The 17,750-nt window shown below is 44.4% G+C and overlaps 1 protein-coding gene across 1 annotated transcript in view; it reads left to right on the top strand.

The window, feature by feature from the left end:
• GRK3 (G protein-coupled receptor kinase 3) overlaps positions 1-17,656 on the top strand; it is a 65,906-nt gene extending 48,250 nt beyond the window's left edge. Inside the window, exons 13-21 of the mRNA XM_064674866.1 lie at positions 632-739; positions 3,421-3,487; positions 3,676-3,776; positions 4,943-5,009; positions 5,459-5,554; positions 7,942-8,104; positions 8,867-9,003; positions 9,927-10,040; positions 10,563-17,656. Of these exons, the coding sequence (XP_064530936.1) occupies positions 632-739; positions 3,421-3,487; positions 3,676-3,776; positions 4,943-5,009; positions 5,459-5,554; positions 7,942-8,104; positions 8,867-9,003; positions 9,927-10,040; positions 10,563-10,724 (1,015 nt within the window). The 3' untranslated portion in view covers positions 10,725-17,656. The remainder of the gene's footprint in view (positions 1-631; positions 740-3,420; positions 3,488-3,675; positions 3,777-4,942; positions 5,010-5,458; positions 5,555-7,941; positions 8,105-8,866; positions 9,004-9,926; positions 10,041-10,562) is intronic.
• Positions 17,657-17,750: the final 94 nt, after the last annotated feature.

Here is a 17,750-nt window from a genome sequence, read left to right as displayed (position 1 = left end):
CATTATTTTGGAATGATTCACTGCTCAGAGAAGAACCTGACTGAGTTAAAGTACCAGATTGTTTTAATTGTCCTAAATGGATAATTAAATATTCCAAAACTGACTAAAAAACAGGACTTATTGTGTCTTTCTGGATCTTTGTGGAACTGGAGGTAGATTTGCTTCCATTCTGCCTCTTGGCATTAGGTCTTAACTGGGATCTGACTTCCTGGGGCTGTGTGTAGATTCACATCTCACCTGACATGTTTTATTCTTAGGTCCTCATTTGCCCTGATTTAGTCTCATAATTTATGCAAAAAGGAAAGCTCCAGCCTGTCACACCTCAAAAGATTTGCAATTCAGTAGCTTCTTGAAAAAAGTTCTTATGTTTTGATTGTGTCAAGGGTAAAAGCAATACCTGGTGGCTTCTCCTAGTGGTGCCCAGGTGGTGAGTTTGGGAGGAGGGGTCCTGTGGTCACCCAAGCGTAGGTGAAAGGAGACATAGGAAACCCACTGAAAGCAAAATAAAATCATGGTTAAAATGAATTCTTTTTAAATTAGACTGTCTTATTGAGAAAACACTGATTTTTAATGTTTTTTTTTTAATGATAATGTTGGTTGTAATGAAGCTTTTCCCCTTTGTGCTCTGCAGAGGTACCCACGGATACATGGCCCCCGAGGTGCTCCAGAAGGGCACAGCGTACGACAGCAGTGCCGACTGGTTCTCCCTGGGCTGCATGTTGTTCAAACTGCTGAGGGGGTGAGTGAAGGCTCTTCTTCTTTCCCTTTTGAGCCTGGGCCTGCTCATCGTCTGTCCCTTCAAATGCTAATACGTGATGTTACAGATTACCTGAAATGATACCTGACTTCCCACTCTGCAGCTTAGAGCACGTCTGCATGTGAGACTAAACCAGGCTTTTCTCTTGCAAACCAAACCAAACCCAACCCTGTGTCCTGTAGCAGGTGCAGGTGTGGGACATGAGGAAGGCAGATGCTCTATCTGCTCTTTGACTGCTACTGACAGCAGTTTACTCATCTCTTGGCAGCTGATAGTATTTTAAATGCTGTGATGTTACTCACTGCTCAAGTGCTCTGAGCAGCCCTGTTAAATTATGGGCTTCATTTTATGCCTAAGACCTGCTGTTGTGGTGAAACTCTTGGCTATACTGTTCCCTTTTTATGGAATACTCAGCCTTCCCTCCTTCAGAGTTTGGGTCAGGTACAAAGTTTGAATCCTTCCATGTGCTGAATCTGTCCTGTTACCTTATCAGTGTCCAAAGGTACATGATAATTACAGCTTTACTAGCAATTACCTTCTTATTAAACTTATGTGTGTAGAATTGATTAATACCACAGGATTTATCTGAGCAGTCAACAAGCACTGATGGGCAAGTGCTTGTTGGAAATGGCATCTTCAGTGTTAATGGCAAACCAGAAGAAATCTTTTAAGCTTTTTGCAGTACTTCTGTGTAAAGATTGGTCATTAGATCATCCTGTGTCCTCACACATAATTAACTATAATTAATTATAAGTTCTCATCCCTGTGCAGACACTGTACAAAGGAAGATCAGTGTGAAACTCGTGAATTGAACCCTCAAGCTGTATGAATTTAACATTAATTGTGCACAAAATAGACTAGAAAAGTGTGCAAATAAATGTGTTTAAATTGCCAAAAACATCTATTTCAAAGTACAGACAGTGTAGCTGGGAGCAGTGCTCTGTTGAATATTAATTGAAGAATTCTGTAGGAAGCAGGACACGGTGGGTTGGGTTTGCTGGGAGGAGGGAGGAGACCATCTGTCACACACAGAATTCCAGAATGGGGTTGGAAAAGTCCTCCAAGATTATCAAGTCCAACCTGTGACCTATCCCCACCTTGTCCCCCAGCCCAGAGCACTGAGTGCCATGTCCAGTTGTTTCTTGGACACTTCCAAGGGGAGGGAGTCCACCACCTCCCTGGCAGCCCCTTCCAAAGCTTGTCCACCTTTCCATGAGAAAATTCCTCCTGATGTCCAACCTGAACCTCCCGTGGCACAGCTTGAGATCTTGTCTCTCATCCTGTCCCTTGTTCCCTGGGAGCAGAGCCTGACCTCCTCCCGGCTCCACCCTCCTGTCAGGGAGTTGGAGAGAATCACTGTGGACTCCTCATCCTGTCTTGGAGACCCTTTCTTCTGAGTCAGTTGGGCACAGGATTAGGGCATCCAGCTGACTGTGACATGGCCCTTCCCTCTCAGGATGGAAGCTGTGTGACAAACACACTGCACAGGGATAAATGATCCCATTTCCCACAGACACTCGGGCTGGCTCAGGGAGATCTCAGTCTTTTGGGCTGTGGTTCTCCCTGACAGAGATGTGTGGGGTGGTACTGGTGGTCGGCCAGAAGCCAGAGCATTATTCACTGTGAACTATCCCTCCTCATCTGTTCTGAAGCCAATTAAAACACATCCCAAAACAAGGGTTGGGCACATGGTGCCTTTTCTTGGTGTTTAGTAAATTTAGTCTGGCACAAAATCTGCCCATAAGTCCCCAGTGAATCATTTGCTTCCCTGATCTACTCAGAGCCTCACTGTCAGAGTACAGGAGGCTGTGTGGGAGCCATTTATTCCTACCTGTCATGCCTGGAAACAGACAAATGGAAGTCCTGGTTTGTCCATCAGATCCATTCATCAGAACATTTTTGAGGATAAAAGGAAAATAACTCTGGAGTAGCAGGTCTCCAGTTGAAACATGCTAGTACACACTGCCATGTGGCAAGACAAAAGGCTTTAGAATAGCTAATTAATGTAATTGATAAGTTTTGATTTTGAAAAATATCATCCCCTCATAAATCTAATTAAAAAATCTCATACTACAATGCTGCTTCTTTCTTTCATGCTGTTGATGAAGGACTGTGTGAAAAATCTCTAATGTTTCACGGTCTTCTATAGCTTAAAGGAAAAGTCAAACTCAAACCAGAATTTTAAAGCAGGAAAAGGAAAAAGCTGATAATGTACCAGATAGCATCAAATGTCTTCCCAGTGGCTGATGCTGTGGGATTTGTGATTACTTTCTCCTTCATCTGCTTACTTGAAGGTTTTACTTCATTCTCCCTTGTAGAGGAGTGATGAGTTCAGTTTCCATATATAAATCCATGTTTTTAAACCCCTTTGTGTGATGGCTGCTTGGGGTTTCCTTGTTAGGTGAAACTCTTCAGGTATTTGGAAGACAGACTTACTTGGTGAGGCATTTGAAACACATCTTTAAGGACAGATCACTGAGTTTGAGAATCACCCAACCTCCTTCCCACCTTCCTGTGGAGTAACTGGACAGATTGTCCTACAGGACAGGATTTATGAGGGGGAAGGATGAGGCTAACAGGATGCTGCACGCTTTCCTGGGTTTGCCACAGCTGAAGTATTCTGTGACTTGACATTTATTAGTGTGTTTTTTTTGTTTCCACAGGCACAGTCCTTTCAGGCAGCACAAAACCAAAGATAAGCATGAGATCGACCGGATGACGCTCACCGTGGTAAGGCCTGGGCACAGTTACACTCCCCATGTTATTAAACTCTTATTTCCCCTAAAAACTGGAACTACACACCTGTACACGGCTGTATTTGCACATGGCAGAGTTGTTTACAAACACTCTCCAAGGAAAGAAATCAGATCACACGACCTCCATTGTGAAATATCTCTTTGTACTTCCTTTCCTCATAGAATGTGGAGCTCCCAGACTCATTTTCTCCTGAACTGAAGTCCCTTCTGGAAGGGCTCCTGCAGCGGGATGTGAGCAAGAGGCTTGGATGCCAAGGAAGAAGGTAGGTGTTGTCTTCTCCTTGGACCACTGCCTTGAAAAATTTCCACTTCTCTGTCAATGAGTGAATTCATTTCAAGTAAAAATCTGCTTCCTGTTGTGAGGATTTTAATTTTGGAAAGAGAACATTAAAAAGTGCTGCTGCATGGAATTACATTTCAGCTTCCTTTGGTTTGGACACGTTTTTTGGACAATTTCTGTCCTTAAAGCCTTCCCCCAAGTTCCCTGCAGTCATACTTACACTGGGTGGTGTTCCTACTTCTCATCCCTGGGTTGTTTTTCTGGTTTTGCCTAATCTGTTTTGGCATGAAATCATATGACTTGACTCAGACAAACTGATAGGAAAATTTATTGCTTACATTTTATCTGTGATGATAGGAGCATATTACACAGAAAAAAAAAGCCCAATCCCAAAGGAAAGAAGCTGTGAATATTGCTGGTGCTACCTGTGTCATTTCATGGTTCTAAGGAAAAGGCTTTTTTTTTTTTTTTTGGTTTCTTGAGTACAAAACACTCCTTGCTTCTGCCAAGCTCACCTCGATGTAGGTGTTCATGAGATTGTTGTTATCAACTATTTAAGAAGCCAATGTGAGACTGGGAGAGTAAACAAGGAGAGAAGTAAACAACTGTTGAGAAACCTTTGGGGATGTGTGATGACAGGTAACTGATGGCCCTGAGCCTGGGGCTGGCTCCAGTTCCAGTGGGAGATTCAGAGGGTTTTTGTCTTGGAGCCTTCTTTGATAATAACCTGAGATTGCTTTTCCTTGGGGCCTATCAAGAGTAGTGGCTCATTTTCCCATAAAATTTGTGTAATGTGAAATGGTGTGGAGTAATCTGGTTACATACAAGTAGTGTTTGGGATGTGACACAGCTCAGTGTATGGGATCTGACACAGGTCAGCATTCCAGGATATCTGGAATATCCTTTGCTGTTTGAAATGATGGGCTGCCATCAGGAGTGCTTCCCTGCCAGCCCTGCAGCACTATTCTGAGTGTTTCCATATGAAAATCTTTTCTCCTGTTGTTTACTTCAGAATTTTTATTTTTTCCTTGCAAAAAAGAGCATTTCCCTGATGTTTTCAAGTTATAGAAATGTGACCTTTGAAGGCTTTGTATTTCTTGAATGCATTTGAAAAGCCATTTGTTGACTTCAGTCATTTTTATTTTGCAGCGCACAAGAAGTAAAAGAACATCCTTTCTTCAAAGGCATTGATTGGCAGCAAGTCTATTTGCAGAAGGTAAAGGATGAAGACAGTAATTTTAGCTTACTTGATTAACAGTAACAGGAAAATAAGCCCAAACAGGTAATGGACAGAAAACTTCAGGATCCCAATCCCTAGCACATGTGCTCACTGGCACAAATATGTGGAGGGTTGTTGATGAAAGCTGCTGAATATTCATCACTACAGATCTCAGTAGTGAATTATTATTTTTTCAGTGTCAAATGGCTGCATGGTTTCTTCAGCTTAACTGTCTCTAAACTGAAGAGTTTTTTCCCCAGATTTTTGAAGGAGCTTCTATTAAAGAGTGGCAGCAACTTTGGGACAGAAGTTTAATTTCAAGGGACATGCTCTTGCACAGCCATGTATCATTTGTGCAAAAAAATAAAAAGTCTGTGTACAACTTACAGAATAGAGTTAAATAATGTCCATTAAGTTGTCTTTAATTATGCTGCTTTAATTTCTAGTACCCTCCTCCACTGATTCCTCCCCGGGGAGAAGTGAATGCAGCAGATGCTTTCGATATCGGGTCGTTTGATGAAGAGGACACTAAAGGCATTAAGGTACTCAGAGGGTGGCACTGGGACTGCTGTGCTTGACTTTCCATGTGTGCATGGCATTCCTTTGCTTCGGGGCTGCTGGATGTGCAAGGAATTCCTTCAGGTTGGAAAACTCAGTCCATGCTGGTACCAAAGAGATACCTTGGGCTGGTTCCCTGGGTTGTTGTTTGCCAAGTCCTTAGGTTTTTAAATTGACTGAAATCTACCTTCCTGTCAGAAGTGTCGTAGGATCATGGAATACCCTTGTGGGAAGGGACCCACAGGGATCATCAAAGTCCAACTCCTGACCCTGCACAGGACACCCAACAATCCCATGTCCCTGAGAGCGTTGTCCAAATGCTCCTTGAGCTCTGGCAGTTTTTTATGACAAACCAAATATTTCAAACGGTCGGAAGACAATTGGGAAAGCCTCATGTTTTCAAGAACACTTGATGGTTTATAGGTTTAAAAATTGTGATTAGTTTCTGATAGCTGGGATAAATTGAACTAAACCTTATTTTAATAGTTTAGTGGTCAGAGAGTGCAGTGGAAAACTCTTAAAAATTACAAACTGTGTATTGATGTTAGCAATGTTTTAAGTTAGAAAAGTGATGAAAGAAACTTTCAGGTTATGGTATTATCAAAAATCTAATGAAAAAATATAAATGAAAAAAAAAAAGAAGTTGAAACTGCTGGCCCCTTTAGGACTCACATGAAGGTGATGTGACCCCCCTGTGAATATCTTCCCTCTCTGGAGCTTCTCTGGGACTTTGGGACAGCAAGTGAGTCAGTGCTTTTCTTGGGTCTGTCCTCTTCATTCTTTTTATCAGACATTTCTGCAGTAGATCAGACCTTATTCTTGTTATTACAGAAGTGAGTCAGGAGAGAAACTAATTGCTCTAAACTTTGTAAGCAAAAAGCCACACTGAGTACTCACAGAGCCTGAAAAGGAGCTTGTCTGTCAGTGTCACCTGCTGTGGTGACAGAAGTTGGCACTGAAAAGATTTTATGTGTTTAAAGAGAAATGCAGAGAGCCCAGGAGGTTCTTTATTCCAGAAAACTCCACGTCTTCAATGTTAGTCTAGCAGGATTCCAGTCTTCTGCAATTCTGGAATGCCAGAATCCAGAGGAACGTTTTGCAAGGAGAAACCAGTTGGTCTTTCTGGTTATTGAGTGGATCAGATATGCTCAATAATATGCATTATTGAGGATTCATGTTACTGGATGTGAATCATATACCCAGGTCACTGCCATAGCACCTCCAGTTTAATCTCAGGATTTAATAGTTCAGTCTGCCTATACGATAAATTTACTTCTAGGGATGAGTCAGTGAGAGATGTCAGGTCCAGCCTCCCTGGAGTGTCACAGGCCTTTTTAGGGGACTGGGTAATTCCTGCCTCTGAGTCAGTGGAGCCAGAGCTGCTAGTGAGGTGTCAGGAGCCCTCTCTGCCCGAGGACACCAGTTTGAACACCTTGCTGTGCTCCGTGGCCCTTGGGGATTATATTTATCCTGCAGAGTGTCCTGTGACCCCAAGAAGAACACGTGAGCTTTGGGATTACCAGCTGGAGAGCCAACAGTGGATGCCTGTGGCTTTTCCTCCTTACTTGGGTGCTGTAGGAAGTCCCTGGAACTGCAGAGAAGTCTTCTCTATGTGTTTTTTCCTGCTGTGATACAACTATGGATCTCTGAAAGGAGGAGCATATGTACTCCAGGAGTGCCTGGCCTGGCTGTAGAAGGAGAATTAAGCCAGGTTTTCCTGTCGTGCTCCTGAAACTGCTGCAGCATCGCTGCATCCAGGGTTGGGGACTCCACCACTGCCCTGTTTCAGTGCTGGACAACCCTTTTAGTGAAGAATTTTTCCTAATTTCCTTCAGTGCAATTCAATTTAAGGACTCAAAGGTAGAGGAGTAAAGAATCCTTAAAACAAGAAAATTGAGGTCTGTAGCACACGCTGCTGAGTTTTGTAGAATAATTATTAAGAATGTAAAACCCAGCTGTGGAAGCATGGAAAGCATTGCTGTGGAAAAGGTATCTTTTCATTTATTCATGGAATTTTTGTGCTGAGGAAATTTTTATGCAACAAAGTTAAGAATACTGCTGCTTGTATTTGAGTAATTATTTAAATGTGAAGTCTAGAGAACATTATGGGACAATGTTGAGTGAGGAGCTAGCTAGAGCTATCAAACCAAACAAGTTTTGAGCAGGTGGCCTGTTATCTGCACATAAATTAGTATCTTTGCCTAGATTAGTGTCTGTGCTTCTCTTGCTTGCATCTGTTTGTTTTGTGAAGGTTTGAGCTCAATACAGCTTTTTAAATAATTTTGTTGTATGGATAATTATTAACTGTTGGGGATAAGAATAGTGAAAGTTACTAAAATGTTGGGTTTTTATGTTGTTTTTCTCTTGCAAGTTGCTTGATAGTGACCAGGAGTTATATAAGAACTTCCCTCTGGTAATATCGGAGCGTTGGCAGCAAGAAGTAGCAGAAACTGTTTATGATGCAGTAAATGCAGACACAGATAAAATTGAGGCCAGAAAAAGGGCTAAAAATAAGCAGCTTGGCCACGAGGAAGGTAATCTGTCCTTACACTTCTCTCATCTTTTGCTCCTAGATAGTAATTCCTGTGCTTGGAGTTCCACACCACACACTCCCGTGACTGTCATTCACCGGGAATCGTTAGAATTCGTTTAGTCACTGTCGTGTTGCTTAAGATGTTTGTTAATGTTTTGAAATGCTGACTGATGACATCACACTTTGGAAAGAGTATCATAGAATCATAGATCATGGAATGGTCTGGGTTGGAAGGGACCTTAAAGATCATCTCGTTCCACCCCCTGCCATGGACAGGGACACCTTCCACTAGACCAGGTTGTTTCCAAGCCCCGTCCAACCTGGCCTTGAACAATTCCAGGGATGAGGCAGCCACAGCTTCTCTGGACAACCTGTGCCAGGGCCTCCTCACCCTCACAGTGTGTGGGGTTTGATTTCATGATCAGGAGAAGGGCCCCTGGAGGTCCTGTACAGCAAACTGCAGCCTGTGATTTGCATCAACCCCCCAGGCTTTGGAGAGCAATATCCAGTTCTTTTAACATTCTTTGTTGAGACACTTTTTTAAGAACCAAGTGTGTTCTTGGTTACTCCACTGCAGGTGCATCAGCCCATATAATTAAGGCAGAATTGGGGCTGTGTGTGCACACACAAGCAGCATTTCAACCTGCTGAGTGCACACTGAGTGCCCCGTGCCCAGGACTTCGTCCCTTCTCCACAAAGCTCCCTGCAGAATGCTTTCAGGTTGCACCTTGGTTTGCTTTGCTGATATTCTCTCTTGTTTTAGATTATGCCCTGGGGAAGGACTGTATAATGCATGGATACATGCTGAAACTGGGGAACCCCTTCCTGACTCAGTGGCAGCGTCGTTACTTTTACCTCTTCCCAAACCGGCTTGAGTGGCGAGGAGAAGGAGAGTCCCGGGTAAGTGAGGCTACACTGGGAGCAGCACTGGAATGCAGGTGGAGGTGCAGGAACATCTAAGGACTCGTGCCCAGGTGTTCCTCCTGTGGAAATGGTTTATCCCAGTAAATGCCCTGTGGATTTGACTAACTTATCTCCAGCATCGCTGTAGTTAATCGGTAGCTACACTGCACGGAGGAAACATAAAGTTGACTTGAGAAACCTGTTTACTCTGTTTTGTTATGTTTTTAAAGGAATTTGGTAGTTGATGGTGTTGTTTTTCATTTAGGACCTCTGGACTGTTTATACAAAAAAACACAAACTGGTAAGGTGTCAATGCTATAGCATTTTGTTTCCAAGAAAATGCTATAGTGACTGTAGTGTAGCCCAGCTGTGCTCATGTGCAGGGCAGATATTTTGTGTATTTAGTTAAAGAAGGGTTTGGAATTTTAAGACATTGTGTCCTCTGCAGTCTGTAGGGAAAGCTTTCCTGCACACTGCTGTGTATGTTCACTTTGGAAGTATTTAGTGCTGAAATATTCCCTTTTAGCTCTTAGAAATAGTAAGATTGGCTTTTATTTTTAGCAGCAGTAATACTTGGAAAATGTATCAAATTATATGCAACTCTGGAGGGAAAATAATGAATATTCTGTTTGCAGACACACCTATTCGTAGATTCTTATTTCATGCTGTCATTACTGGCTTTCAGAGCTGATATTCCGTTGTCTCTGTTGAAGCAACCAAGCCCCTTGTAAATGTCTCTTACCTTATAATCTATCTTTAGTTCATGACCCAGCCTTCAGAAATAAATGTTTGTGTAATGAATCTTAATGTTCATAACTTAATTCATGTGGGGAGTCTAGAAAAATGAGATAGTGACTTTTATTTGATGGGCAACGGGGTTTTTTTTCAATTAATTCTCTGCTCTTTTGCAAATGCTGCAGCAAAACCTGCTGACAATGGAACAAATAGTATCTGTTGAAGAAACACAAATTAAAGATAAGAAATGCATCTTACTGAGAATTAAAGGAGGAAAACAGTTTGTCCTACAGTGTGAGGTAAGACACTTGTTTTTTGATAACTTAATCAGAGTGTTTTGCATATGATAAAGGACTGACAAGTTTTTGGGTCTTCCTGTTACATGTTAACTAAGGCCCTTTGTGAAGCAGAGCTGAAGTGTTTATCACACTAGAGTTTTGGAAGCAGGAAACCTGCAACTGTGCCAGTTCCTGTCATGGATTTCAATGGTATTTGGGCCAAAATGAGTTCAGTTTATTAAATAGCTAAAAACTTCAAAACTGCTCAACCTCCGCGGGCTCCGAGGGCCTTGTTGTCTCATGTGTCACTGCAGGGAGTTGCTGTAGCTCATGTGTTTGCCAGGGGGAAGTGCAGGAGTCCTCAAAACGTTGTGCCCAGCCTTCGGTGGGGCAATGGAGAAGCCGAGGGCTGCACATGGGCAATTCCCAAAGCTGCTCGTTCCTTCGGAAAATTAAAATAACCTCCTTAAGGTGCTGTGTAAGACAGAAAACCCTGTTGGCCGGTTACGATGAAGTGCCAAACTGCTTCTGTGTCTCTTTCAGAGCGACCCCGAATTTGTTCAGTGGAAAAAAGAGCTGACAGAAGCTTTCACTGAGGCCCAGAGGTTGCTGCGCCGGGCTCCAAAGTTTCTCAATAAATCTCGCTCCACGGTTGTAGAGCTCTCGAAGCCACCGCTCAGCCACAGGAACAGCAACGGGCTGTAGGAGACACGAACCACGTTCACGCAGGGAGAGCTACTTGGTGAACATGAGAGTGTCCCAGAACCCTTATGAATGACTTTGTGCAATCCTGGACGCGGGATGTGCTTAGAAGAGGAGGAATTAGATGTTTACAGCGTGGGATCATGTCAGAACTCTGTCTGTGGAGGCTGTGAAGACTGGAAGGGTGGCGGGTGGATTCCTGCTCCTGCAGTGGTGGAAGTCACCAAGCGTAGAGGCTGCTCCTTGCTCCCACGTGTCCCCACTCCCGGCGGGGACCTGGATGTGCTCCGTTACTCTGGAACTACTGATGGAAGGAAGAGGCTGTTTTCCCTGCGATCCCCTCGTTTGGTGGCACCAGGCCTGGGGCTGGCGCAGGTGCTGCTGGCTGGGGTGACACTCCATGGTGACACCGACAGACCCGGAGCTGCCGCCCTGTTGGATGACCCTCGCTCTGTCGTGTTGCCATGTCCTTTCCAACCATTACTGCTGACTCTATAATAACCTTTCTCCATACTGCTGATGATCAACAGTGTGACTCTTATGCACTTCAAAGTACTGAATTCTAACTGTCCTGTGGTTTAAATGTTATTGCTACTTCATGGGAGCGTTGAACTCGAATTATTCCCTTGGTTTGTTGTACTCACTAATAGTAGCTACCACCGTTTTGCTTCTTCTACGTATATGCAGTACTATAACTGACACAATAGAGTAATAATTGGTGAAGAGGAATTTATGGTAGCTTCATCTAGTGCTCTGTTGTATAAATTGACTATTTTAGCACAGTTTTTAAAGAGCAGATTCCTTTTGACAAGTTTACAGTGAACATAAAGACAGTTCTTTTCCATTTCAGGTCAACTGCACTTTTTAAAAATTAAAAAGAAACTATTCAAATCCAATGCATTCTAGTGCATGTGCTGGGTTCAAATGTCTGGGTACCTCGGTACGTATTCCGGATCACTCCAGTTCTGGGACTCGTGGATCCTTCTCTGTTGTACACAGGTGTGTTCTCATAGCATAGATATCCCAGTTTTCTCTGTAGCTTGGCCCAGAAGGTTCATGCACATATCACACAGCTCAGCTTGTGAAAGGATCTTTGATTTTTCTCTGCTAAAGAGTTCAAACTGTCCACATTGTAAACAGTCTGAGAAAACTGAGTGTGGTACTGACAGAAGGAGCTGATCAAGTGCCCGGTTTATATTAATGCTACTTGAGGCATCAGTCCTGTGGTGCTGAACTCTTGCTGAAGTCAAGATCCAGTCCTGAACTGTCTGACAACTTCAAGCTCATCAAGTCAGCCTTGCCCTGGGTGTTGTGATTGTTCGTAAGAGAGAGGTCAGGGCTGAATTTAAGCTTTTTTTCTGATTCAGTGAACACCTTTGAGAAGATTTGCTTCCCAGCTATGTAGGTACAACTCTCATAGTCCCTAAAGACAATGGGAATTGTGTCTGGTAAATGAGAGCAGAAATTGCCCTGACAGCTTCCCCCATCTGCCAAGTGTGCAAGTGTGTGTTGCTGTCAGACAACCACAGACTTCCAGGCCTCTTTCCTTGTAGAAAAGTAATAAAGTTGGCTGTATTTGCTTCTAGAAGTGGGGCTGGGTTGTCTGCAGAGCCCATGCAAACTCTCTCTGACCATCAGGGGCTTCATCAAAGGAAAAACGTTCTGGAAAATACCTTCTATGAGTCAGTGATTACTTTCAATGATTTTTTTTCCCATTTATTTTCCAAATTATTTTGTGTAAAGGGTACCAGCCTCTCTGTCATTCCTGCTGATAAGTGTCACTGAGCATCTCAGCTCCTCTGTAAGGAGCAGTGTCAAAGGTAGTCGGTCAAAGGTTGGACTCAAAGATCTTGGAGGTCTTTTCCAACCTAAATGATTCTGTGACTTCTATGTGTGGTATTTAACAATGTTTGGAATAGGAAATGTCTCATGCCACTGGGTGTTGTTCAGCTCTCCCTACAATATCATGTGATGCTCTTATTTTTCTTCTTGATTTAGAAAAACCCCTCAGATTGTGTTAAACGCTGCTCACGGTTCTTGTGTAACTTGTTTGTACTTTCTTAGTCCACGGTCAGTTCCATTCTTCTCCTTCAGTTACTTTCCATGGCTGGTTTTTACTCTCACTCCTTGTTGGCAGTCTCTGCTCAGCAGATTCTGGGCACTGGTGTCAGTGAGGAGGGGAGGGACAGGGCAGCAATTGGGAAATCGTGCCTCAAAACCAGAGATTGGGTATGAAACGAAGGCTGTGTATTGACTTAGGAAATTACTTGTATTTTGGAGTTGGGATGGCCCCAGACTGTCCTTCTTATCACAGTCCTTACTGCCTCATCCCAGTCCGCCCTCAGTCAGCTCTTCATCTTCGGTGAGAGTGGGGCAGTAACAGATTTGGTTTTCTTTAGTCAACTGGTTTATTGACAGTTTATAGGAGCTTTGTTTGACTTATATGTAACTGCTCTTAGGAGAGAAGGAGAGATTATTGTAGTGACAAACTACATAGTGACTCCCGTTGGGACCCCCATAAGAACTGGGGTTCTGGTGAAAGGGACTGGATCTGCTGGTGCAGAGGGAGAGCTGGAATTCCACCCTTCCAGCCAAAATCCTGGATACTGCCCCAAACTACTCCTTCCTGGTGTAGGTACCAGAGTCCCCGAAGTTTTTATCTTGGACAAAGGTTCCTGATGGTGTCATTTTACATGAGAGTCTTCATCTGTGTGTGTAAAACCCTCATTGAACATGGAGAGCATCAGGCACGGCCTTGTCTGTTTTGCATTTTGACCATATTTGTAGGAGTTGTATTTTTGTTAATGTTCAGGGAAGTAAAGAAATTAGAGCTTCAGGCATCCACAGCATTCACTCATCTGAGTGAATGATTAAACAGACTTTTAAACAAATTATCTGAAAGTCCTTTAAAAAAGCATCAGCTGGACTGAAGATTTAAGTGTGCGCAGGAATAGTTTCTGATATTCCAAAATGGAGAATTACACCTGGATAGGGCCATATTAAACACCCCCTGACACATCCATGTGTCTCCAGGGCTGCAGGGATCATATCCTGATTATTCCTTGTAGCTGGCAAATGCAGTAGGGCCAGATCCTGGAAAGCCAGCAGGAGTGATGGGATGGGAGAGAGCTGGGCTGGGGTTCCTGGGGCATTTTGAGGAGTTGCACCCCTGCTCCCCGTGCTTTTTTGATATGTGAGAGTTGCTGTAAATTAATGTCTCACTTGAGTAATAGGGATACAGTGAATTCTGGCCAAAATCAGGTTTCTATGAGTAGAAATTTAAGTGCAGGAGAAGCAAAGCCACAGTTATTCCTGCTGCAGGCAGAGTGAGGAACCACTTGGAGCAGGGATGAGCTTGGCTGGTGTCTCCTGACTGAGTCAGGTGCTCCTTTGGACGCCGGGTCAGATCAGGTGTCTCGTCATTACAGGTATAAATTTTTGTTACTCAGCTTTATTTGGTAACTGTTCTGCAAATTCATTTACCTGTTAAAGGAAAATTTATGATTTTTTTTCAGTCCTTCCCCCAAGTGTTGGCTGTCCACTTCTCCAAGTGTAAAAGCTTCTTCCTGTCAGTTGTGTTGAGCTTTATGTCTTGTTCTTGTCCCTGGTCCAGCACAGCCTGTAGCCACAGGCTCACAGGTTCTTCCCAAACTGTTGCTGTGAGATAAGCTGGAGTAATGCTGGAGTGGAGCCAGCTTGGATTGACATTCCTGGTATGCTCTCCCACCCCCCATTAGGCTTCAAAAAAACTTGGAGCAGGCTAAAAATAGCTGAAAGTGTAGCTGGGAAGCCTGGCAGGTAGGGAGAGCAGCTCCAGGGATAGACCTCAGCTTAGTCACATTCAAATTTTCCTCAGATTCTTGGGGTTATCCTGAGCAGGGCCAGGAGTTGGACTTCGATGATCCTTGTGAGTCCCTTCCAACTCAGGATATTCCATGATTCAGCACCTCCCCTTTAGAAACCCAGTGGAAGTTTTTCTTTTCCCACTTCTGTCAAGGGGGAAAAAATGGAAATTGGATTATGAGGTTGGGTTTGGTTTTGATATAAATCAGGTGTGTGCAGCACAGTGTGTAGGTGATGGAAACACTGGTTTTTTGTGTTAAAACAGACCTGTTTTGGTTGTGATCCTGTCCAAGTGGACACTGTTGTGCCCAGGAGAGCTGATCAGGGCTTGATGTTGCCCCCTGAGCAGGACCGAGCCCCGGCACTGTGGTGACTCGGCACTGACATTCCTTGGGTTTACAGTAAATCAGCTCATGAAGAGTGAAATCCCTGGAGCTCTGAGTTGCTCTTTCCCTGGCAGCTGATCAGCTTTAGGACCAGGTTCCTTATTCCCATGTCCCACAGCCGTTGGCACACGGGTGTCTCCGTGCCCCTCTCAGCACGTGGCAGTGACACGGCTCCTTCAGCTCTGAGGTGTTCACACCCAGAATATCCCTGGAGGAAGGACTATTTGAAGTGTACAGTAGACAGTAAATAATTCTAGTTGTGTTGATTAATATAAGGAATGAGTCAGTTCTACAAATTAAAGAAAAAAACCTGAAAAGCGTATTTTGACAAAGCATAGTATTAATTTTAATATTGTAAAAAAAAAAAGGAAAATATCTAAAATATACAGAGAAAAGATGTATATCCAAATGTCTGAGGAGTTTCAAGATAATCTACTTTTGTTTCCTGTTGATTTCTATTCCATGGTGTACATATTGTGTGGATGGAACATTGGCTGTTTTAATACTATTGTTAAATTGTATTTTTATTTTGTGTTAAACTAATCACCACAGACTCAGCTTTATTTTGTTTATGTAAAGGTTGCTATGCTCTGTAGGTATAAACCCGAGAATTCTATTTTAACAGAAAAAGCATTTTATATTATTTATTAAATACATGTTTCTCCAACTTCTGACATTCCACAGAATTTCTGCTCCGTATGCGTATGGAAGTGGCAATTCCTTTCAAGCAGGATCAGCCAGCTTTATTCTGTTTTTCATGATAAAGTGGGAATAGTCTCCCTGAGGATGTGCAGCTCACCCTTGTCTCCTGGCACAGGGACTCTGGGCTCTGTCAGGACTATCTTGAGGTGGCTCATGAATGCAGAAGCACCGGGAAAGCTCCTGGAGATCGACCCCTTGATGTGATATTTCTAAATTTCCCCCTTATCTTTCAGCCTTCCAAGAGCAAGTGTTTATTCATATGAGTCTGTGCTAGGTTAATGAGAATCAGTGACCTAAATTGGGGCAAGGAGTCAGCTTGATGTTTGATACAGCTCAGCCATCAGCTCAGGGAAGTGCACAGCTCTGATTCCGAGGGTAAGGAGTGAGCAGAGGGAGAGCCCAGAGCGGTGCTGGAGCTGGAGAACTTGGCGTGGGGGCCATTTGAGGTGTAGGGCAGAGACGGGCTGCAGGCAGCCACAGTCACCAAAATTTACGTACTGGAGATGGATTTGGTGTTTGAGGGTATCACTCGATCCTTAAAAACAGGCCAGAGCCTGCTGAGGCAGCAGTGGTGTCTGTCAGGGAGTCAGGGCCAGGGCAGGACCCTGCTCTCTGTCACATCCCAGGGAGGGAGCAGGCACTCCGAGACCCTGCTGGGACCATCCCTTGGGTGACCCCCATGCTGGACCCCCTCGCTGTGGGTACCACTCCTGGTGTCACTGTGAGAGTTGCTGCCACTGGGCACATCTGTAGAGAGCCAACCCCGGCACCTCCTTCCCAGGTGAGGTACAGAAATAGCCCCAAATTCAGCAGATCACCCATTTCCTAAAAATAATTCCAGTTGTGAGCATGGCCTCTGGGGTTTGAGGAATACTCCCAAGTATTACAGCACATGCTTTTAATTGCCAGTGTGGTGGAGCTGAAGGTCTGTAGTGGTCAGGGCTGATCCCCATGACATCTCTGGGGTGAAATCTGGCATTTTTCTGCTGCTGAAGCCCTCTCCTTGCTGAGGGGCTGCCTGGAGCCAAGGAGAGATCCCTGCTGTGCTTCTGCCATGGGGAGGGATCCCTGCCTCACCCTGGAGCAGTCCCTGCCTTCTTTCCCATTTCACCCTCTCATGCCTGTCTGATCCCACTGGATTTTGGCATGAGCTGGAGCTGCTCCTGGAGGGAGGTAGAGCCCCATGACGGGTAAGACTGTGCTGGTGCTGGTGCTATTGTGGCTCATTAGTGTCACCCCCCGAAGGGGGACACAGTGGGGACAGCACTGAGCCTGGTGTTGCTGGCCTGAGGTGTGTCCAGGCAGGGCTTTGATAGAAAACCTGGGGACAGGTGCAGGAAGGTGGTTGTTCAGGGTCAGGGTTTGTCCGGGTTTGTTTGGCACAATGTGTTCCAAGACTGGAAAAGGAGATGGACTGGGGTGAGGTACGGGCTGGGAAGAGACTTTCCTGGCTGTAGCAGGGATCTTCTCCTCGGAGGAAGGGAGAGAGCAGGTGAGATGGCACATAAAAATGAGTCTGAAAAACAGAATAAAGCAGGAGCATCCTTGGAGAGGGGATTTGTGAGCACTTGCAGTGCCTCATTCGGTCCTTCAAAACAAAAAGGAGCAGATTCACACGAACAGCTACTCATGATGAGGGAAATGATCGAAAGAGAACCTGTCCAAAATGTGTAATTAATGGTAAGCAAAGCCAGGATCTGTAAATAACTTTAGATATTGTATCGATGAGATCATTCCTTGTTTTATGTACTTGGCTCTTTCCATATTTATTGTGGGGAGGAGGGTCCCTGTGCCGGGTGAGCTGTGGCACGTCCCTCGGGCTCCTCACGGACTGTCCTCGGAGTTTACAGCCCTCGCCCGTCGTGGCGGATGTGCCACACTCGGTTCTTTCCGCCAGTATTTTTTTAACGGATTATTTTGGCACAGCTAAGCTGCTTCTGTGTGTTGGTCAGTACAACTGCTCTCCTACGACCAGACCCCAATAAAAACCGTCCTTTGCGTGTGTGCTGGTGCCTGGTTCTTTCAGTGTCACCTGCCCCTTCCCGCTGGACTGGGACGGGCTGTGCCAGGATGTGCTGGGCTGTGCCAGACTGGGCAG

This window comes from Pseudopipra pipra, chromosome 18 (genome assembly GCF_036250125.1).
Source record: "Pseudopipra pipra isolate bDixPip1 chromosome 18, bDixPip1.hap1, whole genome shotgun sequence".
NCBI lineage: Eukaryota > Metazoa > Chordata > Aves > Passeriformes > Pipridae > Pseudopipra > Pseudopipra pipra.
The sequence above is the reverse complement of the archived record's forward strand: the minus strand, read 5'-3'. Positions and strand labels throughout refer to the sequence as shown.